At 44.5% G+C, this 19,758-nt stretch overlaps 1 protein-coding gene and 1 long non-coding RNA gene across 4 annotated transcripts in view; one reads left to right on the plus strand and one right to left on the minus strand.

Annotated features, from left to right (window-relative positions):
• Positions 1–1,238: 1,238 nt before the first annotated feature.
• On the minus strand, positions 1,239–12,796 carry LOC134913708 (uncharacterized). The gene is made up of 2 exons (XR_010177369.1): positions 12,623–12,796; positions 1,239–2,979 (listed from the first exon to the last, which is right to left on the minus strand). It is a non-coding gene; the product is annotated as an uncharacterized LOC134913708 (long non-coding RNA).
• Positions 12,797–12,919: 123 nt separating this feature from the next.
• RIC1 (RIC1 homolog, RAB6A GEF complex partner 1) overlaps positions 12,920–19,758 on the plus strand; it is a 268,206-nt gene continuing 261,367 nt past the window's right edge. For 2 of the 3 annotated variants that reach the window (XM_063913985.1, XM_063913986.1), the window contains exon 1: positions 12,920–13,221. In XM_063913985.1, coding sequence (XP_063770055.1) covers positions 13,081–13,221 — 141 coding nt within the window. In that variant the 5' untranslated portion in view covers positions 12,920–13,080. The remainder of the gene's footprint in view (positions 13,222–19,758) is intronic. The other variant, XM_063913984.1, reaches the window with a different exon arrangement.

A 19,758-nucleotide genomic window follows, 5' to 3' on the forward strand; every position in this document is an offset into this window, starting at 1 on the left:
GACAATGACACTCCATCCGATATGTTCAAGATATATATGAACTATTGAGTCTAACGTTGCAGCAAAGGGGGGCCCCAGGCAATTGAACAGGGGATTATAACACAATGAATATAATTAATGGGTAATAAAAATCCCCATAGGCATTGTTGCTGGTATTAACGGAGAGTAATGCCACATGTGATAACATTAATTATTAATTTACCTGCACAATATGAGACCGACTGTTGAACATTAAGCAGTTGCATGTGTGCAACGTAAAACATATAACTAAAATATAAATTTGCAATTTCTCCACAAAAAACAAACCACTTCGGTCACACTATATTTTTACTGACACTTATATCTGGGTGTACGTATTTATGACTCTATTCAAATCCTAGAACCTATTTTGGATGACTATATACTGCAACAATATCTATATGGTGGTTACCGTATAAAGATAGGGTTATTATACCCTGAAAAATATACCAACCCACACTCTCAGCCTAATGAAAAGGAGTATTTCTCCAAAGGTACAATAAGTGGGTGCGAGGCATTTCAATACTTTAAAATCTTCATGAATGCAATTGAATTTAGATTGGGATTATGTATGCACGGTACCAACATCTATAAGAATCTTCCAATTGGAGTCCGATTAGTGTAACCATACTTACCTTTGTTTATAGCCTCTGGATAATGGATGCTCTCCTGAGAGGTATCTACTAATATCTATCAATTGGTGTCCGATTATTATAATTGCACTTACCTTTGCTCATAGCCTCTTGATAATGGATGCTCTACTGTGAGGGACCTATTAATGAGAAGTTGGTGTATGACCACAGGATACTGCATATCTTTGGATAACAAGGATTACAGCTGAAGAAATTTTCCAACCGAAGCTCAATCATTATGAATATACTTACCTTTACTTGTAGCCTATTGATAATGGATGCTCTCCTGTAAGGTACCTACTAACAAGTAGGTGGTGTATGATTACAAAATACTACATACACTCAGATTTTGTTGAAAGTAAGATTACAATTCTAATAAATAGTTGGCTCAGTTATTGATAATATTAAAATACAGATTGTTACCGAGTGGAATAAACTATAAAACACATGGACACGTTTTTTTAACTCTTCATTCACAATTTTCAATCTTTTTACATTCACATATATGTTAGTCCTTGTGATTTTAACCTCTATGTTTCACTGTAGTCTGGGATAATCTATTATATTCTATTTTTAATTACATCATAATAAAGGTTATATTTTTATTCGATACAAGTTTTTCTTCTTACATGCATCAACAATACAGATTCCTCTCTTTTTCCAAATTTGCTGTATAGAGAGGGGGTCTGACATCGACCCATTACATATAATTCTCGAAGCAGAGTCCTTATGTAGAGTTTTAAGTATAGAAATAAATTTAGTAGGAATAGCAATATGGTACATGGTGTCAAAGAGATGATACCAGTGCACCATGTCGAAAGCCTTTTCGGCGTCTAATGATAATATTGCTCTGGGAGTGTCCGACACAGTGCACTGAGAATCATATATTGTAGCTAGGACTCTGCAAATATTTGTTACTGGATTCCTTCCTGAGATGAAACCTGTCTGATCCCAGTGTATTAAGGCTGGTAGAATAAGTTTCAGTCTGTCCGCCAGTATCTTAGTGAGAATTTTATAATCATTATTAAGAAGCGATATTGGGCGGTATGACCCGGGATCAGACAGGTCGCTGCCAAGTTTCAGCAGAATCTGTGTTGAAATAAGTTGGCATTTGGCCCGATGTTAAGAGGGCGTTATAAACTCTCTCTAATACCAGAGATACGTCCGAAGCCATTAATTTATAAATTTCGGGAGTGAAGCCGTCTGGGCCTGGGGCTTTGCCTAGTTTGAGGCGTGAAATCACAAGTGAAACTTCCTGCTGGGATATATCAGCAACCAAAGACTTACCATCTATACTCGATAATTGCGGTATCGGAAGATCTGACCATAATTCAAGGGCAGTGTACCTATCCGAAACAGGGGATGAATACAGAGATTCATAGAAGACTTTCAAAACAGAGGCTATCTGCTGGTTAGAGGTAGTGAGATTACCTTCTTTCTTTTTTAATGGATGAATGATGGAGGGAGTATGAGTACCTTTTAAGAAGATTTTACATTAATTTACTTGATTTATTGGCATACTTATGTATTTTTAAAAAATTGTGCAAAAGAATAAGATGCTTCTAGTTTAACAAGTTAGATTTGGAGTGACTGGAGTGAGCAAGAGTATTTGGCTGGCTCTGCGAGATGTGTGGTGCCAGACTGACTTATTGAGAATCAGGAGCAGGGATAAGTTGGGATAGGGTGGTGTGGGGCTTCAGGTGAGGTATAGCAGGAGCTGCTCTGATCAAGACAACTGTGTGTGGTGGCAGGAGTACCTGCAAGAGAGTCGTGCAGGGACCTGGGAGCGGCTGTGAGAGCTGAGTCACTTGACAAGATGGCGGCCGCGGCTCTCCCCCATTAAGGCTGCATAGAAACAGGGGAGCAGCGGTCAGGTGCTGAGAAGAGGCTCCTGGTGGTGTGGAGCTGCAGTGAAGAAGCCCCGGGTGCTTCACCGGCCTTTCGTGAGCACTATGGGCTGAGGAGGAAACGTTCAAGGGAGAGAGCAGGGCGCAATGAGCGGCAGTGCTGGCGGAACCCCCGTGACGGCAAAGCTCATTACCTCTGAGACAGCCAGTTCAAATTACGCTGCCGGTCCGGTAAGGAAGGTGTTAGGATGTCACTGGCTGAGTAGGATAGGCACAGAAGCCTTGAAATCGTTAATAATTAGCTTTGTAAACGGAGCTCCTTAACGCTGCTTCCTCACATGGAGCAGTCGGAACCGGAAGTCAATAAAGACACTTTGCAGAGGTTGTAATCTGCCTTCGATGTTGATTACATTCAATAATTCATAATGGTTTGACATGAAAGATTGGACCCTATGGGTATTGGTACTCCATTCTCTGTCTGCCTAGGTAAAGAAATATAACATCATCTGTAATGTTAGATTCTGCCAGCTATGTTAAACTTCATTAATCTTACTAATTCAGGTGTCACTGAGGCCTGAACAAGCACCATCTTAAGCTGTGAATAAGACTAGTGGAAACATTTTAACCAAAAATTGATTTTAGGTTCCTTCAACTGGGCAGATAGAGCATAGTGAACCAAAGTCAAAGGGCGTTATTCAGTCAAATGCAAAGCAGTTGCAACTATGATTTTTCACATTGTTACATGAAAGTAGCACTGAAGAATCGCATCTCCACTTTTTGAATTAATTTTTATTTGTAATGAACCACAAAAAGTGTATGAGTGCTATTATGCTGTACATTACAAACATAGAAAAATTATATCAGAGCACAAGTACAGTAGAATACACAGCAGTAGACTATACCATAAATGTTAAATAGTAACGTAACGCCACAGAACTGGGTAGAACAGATAAAGCAAGGGTAGCTCATCTAGCTGAGACTACCAGGAGTGGCTGGTGGGAAGCACCTACGTATGGATGAAGAAAGTCGGGGTCACTGAAGTGATGAATGAGACAAGGGTGTGGAGCAGTGTGCCAGAAAGAACAAAAGGGAAGAGGGCCCTGTCTTAACAGCTGACATAATAAGAGGAAGCGGTGAACAGTTATACCCCTTTTCCACTGACATGAAAAACCAGGGTTACTGGCCCAGATTTAGCAAGCCTTGGGGAGTGATAAGTTGCACGGTGATAAAGTACCAGCCAATCAGCTACTTACTGTCAGCCTGTGGCATATAAGTTAGGCTCTGACTGGTTGGTACTTTAACACAGTGCAATTCATCATTCAACAAGGCTTGATAAATCTGGGCCATTGCATGTTAGCGTGCATCAACCCAGAATTTTTGTGCGTGAAAACTGCTCAACCCAGGTATCCAACCATGCTAGCGAGCAGGATTTTTCACGGGAAGGACCCAGGGAAATCACAGTGTAAATGGGTAACCTGGGTTGATCTGAACCAGTACCGTTTTACAGCATCTGAAGAGCCGATGCTTGGAGATGATCTCATCTCCAAGTGCCGACCCAGGAATAAGCCGAGTCTAGCCGCCTGTCTAAAAAGGGTCTCAGCCAGGACCGCTTTTTATCTGAAAATGGTATTAGAGGTGAACTGGGGAGGATATATGGAAGGGTAGATGAGAAAAGTATTGAGTTATAAGGAGGGCTGGTATACTTTAATAGAGGCATGTCTTTTGAGTTCCAGAGGACAAGACGCTCCTTGAGAACATGATTAGTTGCTCAAGGTGAGGCTCTGGTCAGGAAGAGCGGAGATGGCAGGTGGGAGTTTAGAGAGAAATTAGGTTAAGCGATGTAAGGAGACAGGGCGTAGTTTAAGCCTTTGTAAATCACAATGATGAGTTTGAACAGTATTATGAGCAGGATAGTGAGACAGAGAAGCAAGCTGCAGAGGTGAGAGGCAGTTTAGCATTACCCTTTATTTTTTAAGACGCAACAAAGTTTCCACTTCTGTGGGAGGCCACCCATGTTTCATCGCATGGACACCCCTGATGAAGTCCATGTGTCAAAAACATTGGGTGGACTCCCATAGTGATGATGTAGTTGGGATGGACATCGGTTTGCCATGGTTCATAACCATCAATGTTTTTATTTTGATATTCTGTTTTTATTCTGATATTAGTGTTTTGACCATTCAATGGCGAGTTCGCGATGGTAGCTGCCATCAAATGGTGTGGATTTGAGGGCCATCTGATGGTAAAATATAGCTGAAATCAGCTGCTTTACAACAGGAACAACAACAATGTTTACAACAGGAATGTGTTGCTTTTGTGTATGCGCAAATTGGAATTTTTGTTCAAGCACAAATCATATGAATATTTTTTCCAGCAAATTCTTTTGCTGGTTAGTGACCATTGCATCAAAAGTTTTGACGTCCATCCCTATGCTGTAGTGGTATTTAGTGATGCAGTCATTGGTGAAGGAATACATTTGGAGAACATGTTATTGGGACAGGATCCGGTCAGGATCCTAGCTGTCAGAATCCCGACACCGGCATACCGATTAGGTTCACCATCCCGTCGCCGGAATCCGATCAGCCAGGATGTCGAACGACAAGCCAGTGGAACTTAGGACCGGTGCATGTATGTAGGTTTGGACTGCGGGGGTTGTGCACGGGCAGAGCCGGCCCTAGGCATAGGCAAACTAGGCAAATGCCTAGGGCATTTGGTATGTCTAGGGGCATCAGCAGCTTCTGCTGATTAAAATGATATGCAGCATGCCTATATTCTGTGTGTAGCATTTCATATGCAGATACAGCCACAGTCTCACACAGTATATAGGCATGCTGCATATCATTTTACTCAGCAGAAGCTGCTTGTGCATCCTAGCCACATAGCAATGCAAATAAGATGCATTTTTATCAAGAAAAGTCGCCCGACATTAGCATTGAGGCAAGATTTATGAGGACAAATCTGTATCCAAGCAGAGGCAGAGGTCACTGTGTTAGCGGCTGTGTGAATGCTGTGTGTGAGTGGGCTGGTTGTGCAGTAGTGTTCGGCATATGTGTAAGGGGCATTATGTGTGTCATGTAAAAATGCATTAATAATGTGCAGCAAATGTGTAAGGGGCACTATGTGTGCCATTATGTGTATAAGGGCATTAATAATGTGCGGCATATGTGTAAGGGGCACTATGTGTGTCATTATGTGTATAAGGGCATTAATAATGTGCGGCATATGTGTAAGGGATATTATGTATATCATTATGTGTATAAGTGCATTAATAATGTGCGGCATATGTGTAAGGGGCATTATGTGTGTCATTATGTGTATAAGGGCATTAATAATGTGCGGCATATGTGTAAGGGACATTATGTGTATAAGGGCATTAATAAAGGTTGTCATAATGTGTAAGGCGCATTATGTTTACAAGGACATTAATAATGTGTGTCATATGTGTAAGGGGCATAACTGTGTGGTATTATGTGTATAAATGCATTACTAATGTGTGGCATTATGTGTATAAGGTGCTCTACTGTGTGGCGTAATGTATGAAAAGGGCACTACTGTGTGGTCTAATGTGAATAAAGAGCAATTCAGTGTGGTATAATGTGAATAAGGGGCACTACTGTGAGGAGTAATGTATATAAGGTCTAGTGGTACTACTGTGTGATGTAACGTGAATTAGGGACACTATCGCATGATAAAAATAAGAATTTACTTACCGATAATTCTATTTCTCGGAGTCCGTAGTGGATGCTGGGGTTCCTGAAAGGACCATGGGGAATAGCGGCTCCGCAGGAGACAGGGCACAAAAGTAAAGCTTTACGATCAGGTGGTGTGCACTGGCTCCTCCCCCTATGACCCTCCTCCAAGCCTCAGTTAGGTACTGTGCCCGGACGAGCGTACACAATAAGGAAGGATTTATGAATCCCGGGTAAGACTCATACCAGCCACACCAATCACACCGTACAACCTGTGATATAAACCCAGTTAACAGTATGATAACAGAAGAGCCTCTAAAAGATGGCTCCCTACAACAATAACCCGAATTAGTTAACAATAACTATGTACAAGTATTGCAGATAATCCGCACTTGGGATGGGCGCCCAGCATCCACTACGGACTCCGAGAAATAGAATTATCGGTAAGTAAATTCTTATTTTCTCTATCGTCCTAGTGGATGCTGGGGTTCCTGAAAGGACCATGGGGATTATACCAAAGCTCCCAAACGGGCGGGAGAGTGCGGATGACTCTGCAGCACCGAATGAGAGAACTCCAGGTCCTCCTTAGCCAGAGTATCAAATTTGTAAAATTTTACAAACGTGTTCTCCCCTGACCACGTAGCTGCTCGGCAAAGTTGTAATGCCGAGACCCCTCGGGCAGCCGCCCAAGATGAGCCCACCTTCCTTGTGGAGTGGGCCTTTACAGATTTAGGCTGTGGCAGGCCTGCCACAGAGTGTGCAAGTTGGATTGTGCTACAGATCCAACGAGCAATCGTCTGCTTAGACGCAGGAGCACCCATCTTGTTGGGTGCATACAATATAAACAACGAGTCAGATTTTCTGACTCCAGCTGTCCTTGCAATATATATTTTCAATGCTCTGACAACATCCAGTAACTTGGAGTCCTCCAAGTCACTTGTAGCCGCAGGCACTACAATAGGCTGGTTCAGATGAAATGCTGACACCACCTTAGGGAGAAAATGCGGACAAGTCCGCAGTTCTGCCCTGTCCGAATGGAAAATCAGATATGGGCTTTTGTAAGATAAAGCTGCCAGTTCTGACACTCTCCTGGCCGAAGCCAGGGCTAGTAGCATGGTCACTTTCCATGTGAGATATTTCAAATCCACATTATTTAGTGGTTCAAACCAATGAGATTTGAGAAAGTCCAAAACAACATTGAGATCCCACGGTGCCACTGGGGGCACCACAGGAGGCTGTATATGCAGCACTCCCTTAACAAAAGTCTGGACTTCAGGAACTGAAGCCAATTCTTTCTGGAAGAAAATCGACAGGGCCGAAATTTGAACCTTAATAGATCCCAATTTGAGACCCATAGACAATCCTGATTGCAGGAAATGTAGGAATCGACCCAGTTGAAATTCCTCCGTCGGAGCACTCCGATCCTCGCACCACGCAACATATTTTCGCCAAATGCGGTGATAATGTTGCGCGGTTACTTCCTTCCGTGCTTTAATCAAAGTAGGAATGACTTCTTCCGGCATGCCTTTTTCCTTTAGGATCCGGCGTTCAACCGCCATGCCGTCAAACGCAGCCGCGGTAAGTCTTGAAACAGACAGGGACCCTGCTGAAGCAAGTCCCTTCTCAGAGGTAGAGGCCACGGATCTTCAGTGATCATCTCTTGAAGTTCCGGGTACCAAGTTCTTCTTGGCCAATCCGGAACCACTAGTATCGTTCTTACGCCTCTTTGCCGTATAATTCTCAATACTTTTGGTATGAGAGGCAGAGGAGGAAACACATATACCGACTGGTACACCCAAGGCGTTACCAGCGCGTCCACAGCTATTGCCTGCGGATCTCTTGACCTGGCGCAATACCTGTCCAGTTTTTTGTTGAGGCGAGACGCCATCATGTCCACCATTGGTCTTTCCCAACGGGTTACCAGCATGTGGAAAACTTCTGGATGAAGTCCCCACTCTCCCGGGTGAAGGTCGTGTCTGCTGAGGAAGTCTGCTTCCCAGTTGTCCACTCCCGGGATGAACACTGCTGACAGTGCTATCACATGATTTTCCGCCCAGCGAAGAATCCTTGCAGCTTCTGCCATTGCACTCCTGCTTCTTGTGCCGCCCTGTCTGTTCACATGGGCGACTGCCGTGATGTTGTCCGACTGGATCAACACCGGCTTTCCCTGAAGCAGAGGTTCTGCCTGGCTTAGAGCATTGTAGATTGCTCTTAGTTCCAGAATGTTTATGTGAAGAGACGTTTCCAGGCTCGTCCACACTCCCTGGAAGTTTCTTCCTTGTGTGACTGCTCCCCAGCCTCTCAGGCTGGCGTCCGTGGTCACCAGGATCCAATCTTGTATGCCGAATCTGCGGCCCTCCAATAGATGAGCACTCTGTAACCACCACAGAAGAGATACCCTTGTCCTTGGAGACAGGGTTATCCGCTGGTGCATCTGAAGATGCGACCCTGACCATTTGTCCAACAGATCCCTCTGGAAAATTCTTGCGTGGAATCTGCCGAATGGAATTGCTTCGTAAGAAGCCACCATTTTTCCCAGGACTCTTGTGCAGTGATGTACAGACACCTTTCCTGGTTTTAGGAGGTTCCTGACAAGCTCGGATAACTCCTTGGCTTTTTCCTCCGGGAGAAAAACCTTTTTCTGAACCGTGTCCAGAATCATCCCTAGGAACAACAGACGTGTTGTCGGAATTAACTGGGATTTTGGAATATTCAGAATCCACCCGTGCTGTTTTAGCACTTCTTGAGACAGTGCTAATCCCATCTCTAGCTGTTCTCTGGACCTTGCCCTTATTAGGAGATCGTCCAAGTATGGGATAATTAATACGCCTTTTCTTCGAAGAAGAATCATCATCTCGGCCATTACCTTGGTAAAGACCCGAGGTGCCGTGGACAATCCGAACGGCAGCGTCTGAAACTGATAGTGACAGTTCTGTACGACGAACCTGAGGTACCCCTGGTGTGAGGGGTAAATTGGAACGTGGAGATACGCATCCTTGATGTCCAAGGATACCATAAAGTCCCCTTCTTCTAGGTTCGCTATCACTGCTCTGAGTGACTCCATCTTGAACTTGAACTTCTTTATGTACAGGTTCAAGGACTTCAGATTTAGAATAGGTCTTACCGAGCCATCCGGCTTCGGTACCACAAATAGAGTGGAATAATACCCCTTTCCTTGTTGTAAAAGAGGTACCTTGACTATCACCTGCTGAGAGTACAGCTTGTGAATGGCTTCCAAGACCGTCACCCTGTCGGAGGGGGACGTTGGTAAAGCAGACTTCAGGAAACGGCGAGGTGGATTCGTCTCTAGTTCTAACCTGTACCCCTGAGATATTATCTGCAGGATCCAGGGATCTACCTGCGAGTGAGCCCACTGCGCGCTGAAATTCTTGAGACGACCCCCCACCGCCCCCGAGTCCGCTTGAGAAGCCCCAGCGTCATGCTGAGGCTTTTGTAGAAGCGGGGGAGGGCTTCTGTTCCTGGGAAGGAGCTGCCTGTTGCTGTCTCTTCCCCCTTCCCCTGCCTCGTGGCAGATATGAATATCCCTTTGCTCTCTTGTTTTTAAAGGAACGAAAGGGCTGCGGTTGAAAAGTCGGTGTCTTTTTCTGTTGGGGAGTGACTTGAGGTAAAAAGGTGGATTTCCCGGCTGTAGCCGTGGCCACCAAATCCGATAGACCGACTCCAAATAACTCCTCCCCTTTATACGGCAAAACTTCCATATGCCGTTTTGAGTCCGCATCGCCTGACCACTGTCGCGTCCATAAACTTCTTCTGGCCGAAATGGACATAGCACTTACCCGTGATGCCAGTGTGCAGATATCCCTCTGTGCATCACGCATATAAAGAAATGCATCCTTTATTTGCTCTAAAGACAGTAAAACATTGTCCCTATCCAGGGTATCAATATTTTCAATCAGGGACTCTGACCAAGTTACCCCAGCACTGCACATCCAGGCTGTCGCTATAGCTGGTCGTAGTATAACACCTGTATGTGTGTATATACTTTTTTGGATATTTTCCATCCTCCTATCTGCTGGATCTTTAAGTGCGGCCGTCTCAGGAGAGGGTAACGCCACTTGTTTTGATAAGCGTGTGAGCGCCTTGTCCACCCTAGGAGGTGTTTCCCAGCGCGCCCTAACCTCTGGCGGGAAAGGGTATAAAGCCAATAACTTCTTTGAAATTAGCATTTTTTTATCGGGGGCAACCCACGCTTGATCACACACCTCATTTAATTCTTCTGATTCAGGAAAAACTATAGGTAGTTTTTTCACACCCCACATAATACCCTGTTTAGTGGTACCTGTAGTATCAGCTATATGTAACGCCTCCTTCATTGCCAAAATCATATAACGTGTGGCCCTACTGGAAAATACGGTTGATTCGTCACCGTCACCACTAGAATCAGTGCCTGTGTCTGGGTCTGTGTCGACCGACTGAGGCAAAGGGCGTTTTACAGCCCCTGACGGTGTTTGAGGCGCCTGGACAGGAACTAATTGATTGTCCGGCCGTCTCATGTCGTCAAACGACTGCTTTAGCGTGTTGACACTATCCCGTAATTCCATAAATAAAGGCATCCATTCTGGTGTCGACCCCCTAGGAGGTGACATCCCCATATTTGGCAATTGCTCCGCCTCCACACCAATATCGTCCTCATACATGTCGACACACACGTACCGACACACAGCAGACACACAGGGAATGCTCTTAACGAAGACAGGACCCCACTAGCCCTTTGGGGAGACAGAGGGAGAGTTTGCCAGCACACACCAAAAGCGCTATATATGACAGGGATAGCCTTATAATAAGTGCTCCCTGTATAGCTGCTTTAATAATATATTTTTTGCCACAATTTTGCCCCCCCCTCTCTTTTTTACCCTGTTTCTGTAGTGCAGTGCAGGGGAGAGCCTGGGAGCCGTCCTGACCAGCGGAGCTGTGTAAGGAAAATGGCGCTGTGTGCTGAGGAGATAGGCCCCGCCCCTTTTTCGGCGGGCTCGTCTCCCGCTCTTTAGTGGATTCTGGCAGGGGTTAAATATCTCCATATAGCCCCCGGAGGCTATATGTGAGGTATTTTTAGCCAAATTAGGTTGTCATTTGCCTCCCAGGGCGCCCCCCTCCCAGCGCCCTGCACCCTCAGTGACTGCCGTGTGAAGTGTGCTGAGAGGAAAATGGCGCACAGCTGCAGTGCTGTGCGCTACCTTTAGAAGACTGAGGAGTCTTCTGCCGCCGATTCTGGACCTCTTCTCGTTTCAGCATCTGCAAGGGGGCCGGCGGCGAGGCTCCGGTGACCATCCAGGCTGTACCTGTGATCGTCCCTCTGGAGCTAATGTCCAGTAGCCAAAGAAGCCAATCCATCCTGCACGCAGGTGAGTTCACTTCTTCTCCCCTAAGTCCCTCGTTGCAGTGATCCTGTTGCCAGCAGGACTCACTGTAAAATAAAAAACCTAAGCTAAACTTTTCTAAGCAGCTCTTTAGGAGAGCCACCTAGATTGCACCCTTCTCGGCCGGGCACAAAAATCTAACTGAGGCTTGGAGGAGGGTCATAGGGGGAGGAGCCAGTGCACACCACCTGATCGTAAAGCTTTACTTTTGTGCCCTGTCTCCTGCGGAGCCGCTATTCCCCATGGTCCTTTCAGGAACCCCAGCATCCACTAGGACGATAGAGAAATGTTAATAAAGTCGTAGTACTGTGTGGCGTAACTTGAATTGGGGGTACTAATGTGTGGCCATGCCCCTTGCCAGCAAAAACACACCGCTTTATGGGCTGTGCATCGACTGTTCTTATTTAAAATATAGGGGGGTAGGAAGCTCAATATAAGGACTGAGGGTGAGGGGTGATGGTGCTGGGAAAGGGGTGCACTGTCAGAGGCGGAACTAGTGGTGATGCTAGGGGGCACCAGCCAAAATCTTGCCTAGGGCATCATATTGGTTAGGGCCGGCTCTGTGCACGGGCACCCCCTTACCCCCCAGGAGGGTTAGGTTTAGGCACCACTACTGAGGGTTAGGGTTAGTCTGCGGGAGGGAGATAGGTATACTAACCTTCCCCTGTTGGAATTACGATCTCCAGGAAGCCGTAGTCGGTATGCTGTCGGCATCCCAACCGCCGGCAAATCAAAGCCAATCCATTCAAATATCAATCCTTTATATCCCTCTCACAGTACATGTTGTGGTGCGCAGCCTACAGGCTACAATGGCTAATGCCATTGCCATTTGAACATGGTGTTACTTTCGCAACACTTCATAACCCTCACTTTACACCAGACCCCATCGAAATCTATGGGGGGGGATGCTATTGTGATCATAAATTGGGGAGCTCCCTACCTATATCGTGGAGATTATTAGATGGTGACAGGCTGGGATTTCCCACATAAGTACTAATTTTTCCCCCATATTTTTTCTGTCCATTCATTTCTGTAGTGATAACATTAGAAATGATTACCTCTGCTATCACTGCAGAGGCAAATCACCGCAGCAGCAGCCCCTCACCACAGCCCGTTATATACATACAGCAACAACAACAACAACAACAGTTGCCACTGCCAGTTGCTCGATCTCCGGGCTCTCCAAGTCCCCTGCCAAAGGTCCTCTGCACGAAGGTAAACTAGACGCTACCGTATAGGTGTATGCCACGCAGTGACGTCACTTCTGCTTTCAACTCTCAGGCATCAGTCGGGTTTCCATCTGACTGAGATAGCCGCGCTGCTATTGGCTTTTCCTGTTCCGTGCGTCTATTGGCTTGGCGAGGCGCGATGGGCGGGTCCATGCAGGGAAGTGCATTGCAGGGTTACACAGTACGGTGGTGGCTATTCTTTCTGCTACTTCCGGTACATACCGCTGGCCGCCGGCGCTGCAGCTGCGGTGTAACGGGGAGTGATGTCTGCGCACTAACGGGCCGCTATGTATTTCCTCAGCGGCTGGCCCAAGCGGCTGCTGTGTCCTCTAAAGAGCCTGGAGAGTCCTTTCCACATCCAACCGGACCCGCAGCGCCTGTTAATGGCAGTGCTGTCTCCCACCCAGCTCAGTGTATGGCACAGCAAAGTGAGTAACCCTATACCCCCTGCCAGGTGTGGTGCCCCGCTGGCTGCCCCCCTCTTTCCTGTCACACATCATAGCTGCCAAGTGCTGGCAGCCCCAGGTGTAGTGCTCTCTCTCCCTGGCATAGTAACAGCCCTCTCTCTAATCCTGGGTACTAGGTGTTCGTATTATGGTCTTGCTGCATGATCAAAGCTGTAGTATTGCTCAACGTAATATAATCGAGTAAAGCTGGGAGCTGTAGTGCGCCACGCTCTGCTTGCTATAGGTGTGATGCTCTCTGATGCAGCTGCCCATCAGCAAAGTGTCCTATTAGTAACGTGTTTGTTGGTGACCCTGGTTTCCCCTGCCTGCTTGTCCTAGTGAGGGAGCTAATGCTGGATGTACTGTGCAGATAGAAGTAACCTACCTCTGTGTATCTCCTACATGTTCTATCTGTTTGTGTGGCACACTATCACAGTGTGTGACAGCTACTGTAATATTATATGATGGCATGGAATACTATTGTAGGTTTAAACAGTGGCTTATCCTATACTAGCTTCACTTGATTTTTGTCGTGAATAATATTCAGGGTATGTCATGGCAGCTAAACCACAAGTGTAACAATCATATGCTCATAGGACTATGTCAATTGGTGCAGGTCAGAATGATTTAATAATATTTTCTGTTCAATGTACTTTGTAAAGTAGCTAATATTCTAACCACTGGTCATTATTTGCTGTTTCACAAAGGGGGCAATGTTGTTTTGTTAGTATATGTGGAGTTTTCCTATTTGGGTTTTACTTGTTTGGCTTAGTGTGAATACAAGAGCCACTACAATGTTTGTGCAAAATAGTTTTCCTAGCGAAGTGACGATGTGTATGTTGATCCAGTTTTGTTAGTGGCCTTGTGTGACAAGATGGGGGTGGTCAGGACTTGGCAAAAAAGGGTTTAACCTGCTGAGCATACCTTCTTGTCCAAGCTATGTTTAATATTGCCTGTGTTGTGTAATATTAACTGTGTATATTATTTATGTCCTTATGTACAATTCTTAAATGTTGGCAGGTGGATTTGCACAGTGATATTATTTTTATAAGCATACCTTTTTGTTTGGTACTGTAATATGTCTCCTTGCTTTTGCTGATTTTGCAGATATGCTGGAGCCACATATTGCAGGGTACCTAAGGACTGGGGTAGCCCCTGGTAATTGAGAAAGTGAAAGGTGCATTACTACTCTGGCTGACTTAACATAATACAGAAAAAGAATGCAGGACATTATAGACATATTGATCACATAAGCAACACCTGTAATATAATAACAGAAACAAACGTGGTTGGTAGTTATTTTGAATGATAAGTGGCATCATTCAAATTATAGATCAATTGATCGTAGTGCTGGAGTTGTTTTATACATAACACTTTGATCCATAATTTGCCTACAGTGAGATGTTAGAGCCTTGTATTTGGGTGCCTCCAGCAAATTTGAAATGTAAAATCTGTCACTTTATGGGCTAGATGCGTCATCGCTTGGAGAGAGAGAAAGTTGCAGCCAATCAGCTCCTAACTTTCATGTTTCAGACTGTTTCAAAAATGACAGTTAAGAACGGACTGACTGGTACTTTTTCTCTTTACATTTTATCCCTCTCCAAGCAATGACGCGTCTAGCCCTAAAACTAAAATATTTATTATTATTACCAGTTATTTATATAGCGCACACCTATTCCTCAGCGCTTTACAGAGAATATTTGGCCATTCACATCAGTCCTTGCCCCAGTGGAGCTTACAATCTATATTCCCTACCACATGTACACGCACATTCACTCTAGGTTTCATTTTTTTTTGTTGGGAGCCAATTAACCTACCAGATACCGGAAACCGGAGTACCTGGAGGAAACCCACGCAAGTGCGAGGAGAATATACAAACTCCACACAGTTAGGACCATGGTGGGAATTGAAGCCATGACCTCAGTGCTGTGAATATAAAAGGAGGGTGTTATGTATAATGGCAGGTGTCAAATACATATTTTGTATACTATAGGTGTGTAAATAAATTTTACTTGGTTATGACCAATGTTGGTAAGCAATGTTTCCAAATGAAATACATGTTCTGCAAACGATGTGCAAATTTTCACATAATAGGGCTAATTCTGATGTTAACGGAGTAGCATCGCTGCTGCTTCATCATCAGACGGCTTGTGAGCTCCCCATCGCAGATCCTTGTAAGACAACGGAGATCCTGGCCTCCCCATAAATGTTTTCATAAATGGATGCCATTGCGGCCCCCAAATGGCACCAGACTATCAATCACTGACAGTCTGTTGTCGTACTTCTTCCAGCATCGCAGGATCCATTTGTGCATGCGTAGAACGTGTCCTGCACATGTGCAAAATGGGTCATGCACAAAGTACCTATCATTGAGCTCTGAAAACCCTGCCACGCGTGAAAAAAATAATAATATATGTTTACCTATCCGGTGGCCTCCGTGGCTCCAGGTGCTGCATCTTTGCACTGGGGAGGGGGCTGCTGGGAGGTGTAGTTCTTCCAGCTGCTGTTTCCTGGGGGGGCAGTGTTTTGGTCCACACACTCAGTCTCACGCACTCACTCACTTACTCACTCATAATTACTAACACACACCCTCACATACATTACTACACTCACCGCTGCTGCTGGAGGAGAAGATGCCTCTTCGGGAGGTTAGTAGTTACAGACTAATTGCTTAATTAGTCCTCAATGTGTGCCACCGGTCTGACTGAGCAAGTACTGCTGATTTTTGCTAAAGATAGCAATCTTAGGAAAAATCGGACTTGCTCTGGAGGTGCAAAAAACAAACGAACAGTAAAACCTTCCCCCCAAAATTATTTTATGCCCTCTAATTGAATAGCAAAACCCAGCAGCTATCCCGCACCGTGGTGATTTTTCACTTTCCCGCCCTCAGTTGGATTACCCTCTATGTGCAGCCCTTTTTTCTCTACTGTAGTGGCCATGAGTTATTTGGCACTGGGTTTGCAGCATTTAATCCTCTTGTGCATAGTGTTCTATATAGCACTGCCATTACAGAGACACATGTCTATGTAGAATGGATCTGGCAAATGTTGAAGATTGTATCTGCAAAAGTAAAGTGTTGCACAATGTAGAGTAGTTTTTTTTTTTTTTGTATTCCTATTTCTTTAAGAACGCTGATTACTGTATATATCCTTCCTTGCTAGTGTAACAGCTGCTATATTACCCAGAGCCTTGGATTTTATAAAATTAGTTGGACTGACAGTAGGTGCATGGTGCCATCTTATAACACTGTCTGTAAAATTAATTGAGCTACTGACCCAGCAAACGCACAATATCTGCCCTACTATGTTCATGTTCCAAATCTCAAATTCCTGGAGATTGGAAATACATATATGGGCTGATTCTGAGTACGACACCGATACAGCCTGTTTATTATTTTTTATTATTATAGTCACATCTTACAAGATCTTCCCTGGTGCATCTGAATGTTCAAGCACCAAGACGCCCATTGTCGCCATCCATAGACTGTAAAATACCAATTAGTGCGCCTGCAGACTGATTGCATCAGTCGCAGCATCAATATTTGCACCAACCCTATGGCATGTACAGTTCTCCATCTGAATATGGACGTCTATATAAGCAGCTCAGCGTCTGTGTGCACAGCTGTTTTCTTCCACATGCCTGTGACCCTCCCATAAGACGTAGCATCTCCATGCTGCTTTATAGTCCCTGTTACCTCCCAGTCACCGCCCAGGGGTACCCATTACATTTTTGCTATTGTTCTTCTAAATTTGATCTGCTACTCCATACGAATAAAATCGGGACACAATATCATCATGTAGGGTGTTATGTATTTGTAGAATTTGTTGGTCAAAGGACAGAAATACATGCTGGTTCTACTAGCTGAAGTAATAAAAGTTTAATCCATATATTTTGCTGAGCTACTCATAACTGCAGGTATTTTATGGGGTATCCGGACTCTGGGTCGACAGTGAATAGGTCGTTACTAGAAATAGGTCGACATGCAAAAAGGTCGACATGAGGGTTTCCAATTTTTTTCTTTTAAAAAAACCAAAACGTTTTCATACTTTACGATCCACGTGGACTACAATTGGGAACGGTAACTTGCCTGAAGCTCGCTCGCCATACGAGGGGACACGGTGCACTAATTGGGGTTCCCGGTCACTTTACGAAGCAAACGACACCAAAAAACCCATGAAAAACTCATGTCGACCTTTTTTCATGTCTACCTTGTTCATGTCGATTTATTTCTAGTGTCTGCCAATAGGTGTTGACCTAATGGCTGTCGACCTAGACAATGTCGACCCTGAGTCCCATACCCTTTGACAGACCTTTTGTGGAAGAGTGTGTCTGGGGAAACATAATTCATATATCAGGGTTGGCTGATTTAATCCACCTCTGTCTAAACCGAACATGTCAAACTCGCGGCCCAAGTTTCCTTTTTTTTTTTAAACAATGGAAAGCGGGCCGCCACCACCGGATGAGTTACTGTTGGCCCGTCTGCCGTGTTCGGAGCTTATCTCCGATCGGGCAGCATTTACCTGCACCTGCACGAGAAGTTAGTGATAGAAATGGGGAAATGTCCGTGTGCGGATCTGCTGCGCATGCCATGCACAGTGATATATGAGGGGGAATAACACAACCCCCAGCTCACACTGTTACAGTTGTTTTCTTCCCAGTACTTGACATCTGACTATACTGTACTTTGTTACTTTTTCTAATAAACGTTTCGAAATTGCATATAAGAATTTTCTCTTTACTTGCGGCCCACACAAGACTTAGACTTTGATTATTCGGCAAGATTGGGATTTTAAGTTGGACATACCTGGTCTAAACCAAATGTTTTTTTTCTTAAAAAAAATGAAACAAACACAGCTATTTTATTATGTTGTGACTACTGGCATGGTACCGTGGCTTCTTAAAAAAAGCCTATTTACAGGTTGAGTATCCCATATCCAAAATGCTTGGGACCAGACGTATTTTGGATATCGGATTATTCCGTGTTTTAGAATAATTGCATACCATAATGAGATATCCTGGCGATGGGGCCCATGTCTAAGCACAGAATGCATTTATGTTCCATATACACCTTATACATACAGGCTGAATGTCATTAAATACAATATTTTTAATAACTTTGTGTATTAAACAAAGTTTGTGTACAATGAGCCATCAGAAAACAAATGTTTCACTATCTTACTCTCACTCAAAAAATTTTGTATTTCGGAATCTTTGGATATGGGATACTCAACCTGTATACTAAAAAAACTAGTGTTTTTGGTAAAAATGTTTAATGAAACTTCCCACAGCTTCAACTCTCGGAGGGACCGGAAGGTGATGACTGATGTTTGAATTAGATGTTTTTTTTCAAATATAAAAAAATCATGTTGGATAAGGTTGAATGCATGTTCTTCACCTAATGCACTCCTAAAAAAAACCCGACAATTTCTGAGCATTTTTTTTTTTTGTGGGGGGGGGGGGGGGGGGGGGAAATTGTCAGTTAAGTAAGAGATGGAAAGGCACATGAGGGAAGAGGGCCCTGCTCTATTGACATGTAATAGGAGTAATAAACTGTAAAAAAAAAAAAAATGTTTTATTGAGGGATTTAAAAAAATCTGATCAAAGCCTAATAACATTAATGCTCGAAAACATTAAAACATGGTTGATCAAGGTTTCTAACAAATGATTACATTTTTTTTCATTAAAACAGTAATGCAAAAAAAAAAAAGCTAGTTAAACATAAAAGATGCATGTTTATTTATTTGTTTACTTTTTTTTTCACCCTGTCTTATGTACATGTTAAACTTGACAACTATCTTATGGTGTGTACACAATGGGGTCAATTCTATTCGGCAACTAAAGAATAGCGCCGGGAATTAGCTCCCGACGCTATTCAATTCTGCTACTAGTTGCCCGCAATTGTCGGGAATTCTTCTCTCATCCCCGGGGGATGAGAGAATAAACCCGACAGAAGTGCTGCCTCGCGGCCGGCGCGAGGCTGATTCTGTCGGGAATCAGCTACGCGCCGGGTAGTTAAGTCGGAGAATGCCCGTTCTCCCGACAAAACTACCTGTTAAGTCGGCGAGAACGGGACATCGCCGACTTAACTTTAGCTGAATTGAATAGCGTCGGGAGCTAATTCCCGGCGCTATTCTTTAGTTGCCGAATAGAATTGACCCCAATGGGGTCGATTCTATTCGGCAACTTAAGAATAGCGCCGGGAATTAGCTCCCGACGCTATTCAATTCAGCTGCTAGTGACCCGCAATTGTCGAGAATTCCTCTCTCATCCCCGGCGGATGAGAGAAGAAACCCGACAAAAGTGCTGCCTCGCGGCCGGCACGAGGCGTATTCTGTCGGGAATCAGCATCACCGCGGGTAGTTAAGTCGGAGAATGCCCGTTCTCCCGACAAAACTACCTGTTAAGTCGGCGAGAACGGGACATCGCCGACTTAACTGGAGCTGAATTGAATAGCGTCGGGAGCAAATTTCCGACGCTATTCTTAAGTTGCCGAATAGAATCGACCCCAATGTGAGATTC

This window comes from Pseudophryne corroboree, chromosome 1 (assembly GCF_028390025.1).
Source record: "Pseudophryne corroboree isolate aPseCor3 chromosome 1, aPseCor3.hap2, whole genome shotgun sequence".
NCBI classification, from domain to species: domain Eukaryota; kingdom Metazoa; phylum Chordata; class Amphibia; order Anura; family Myobatrachidae; genus Pseudophryne; species Pseudophryne corroboree.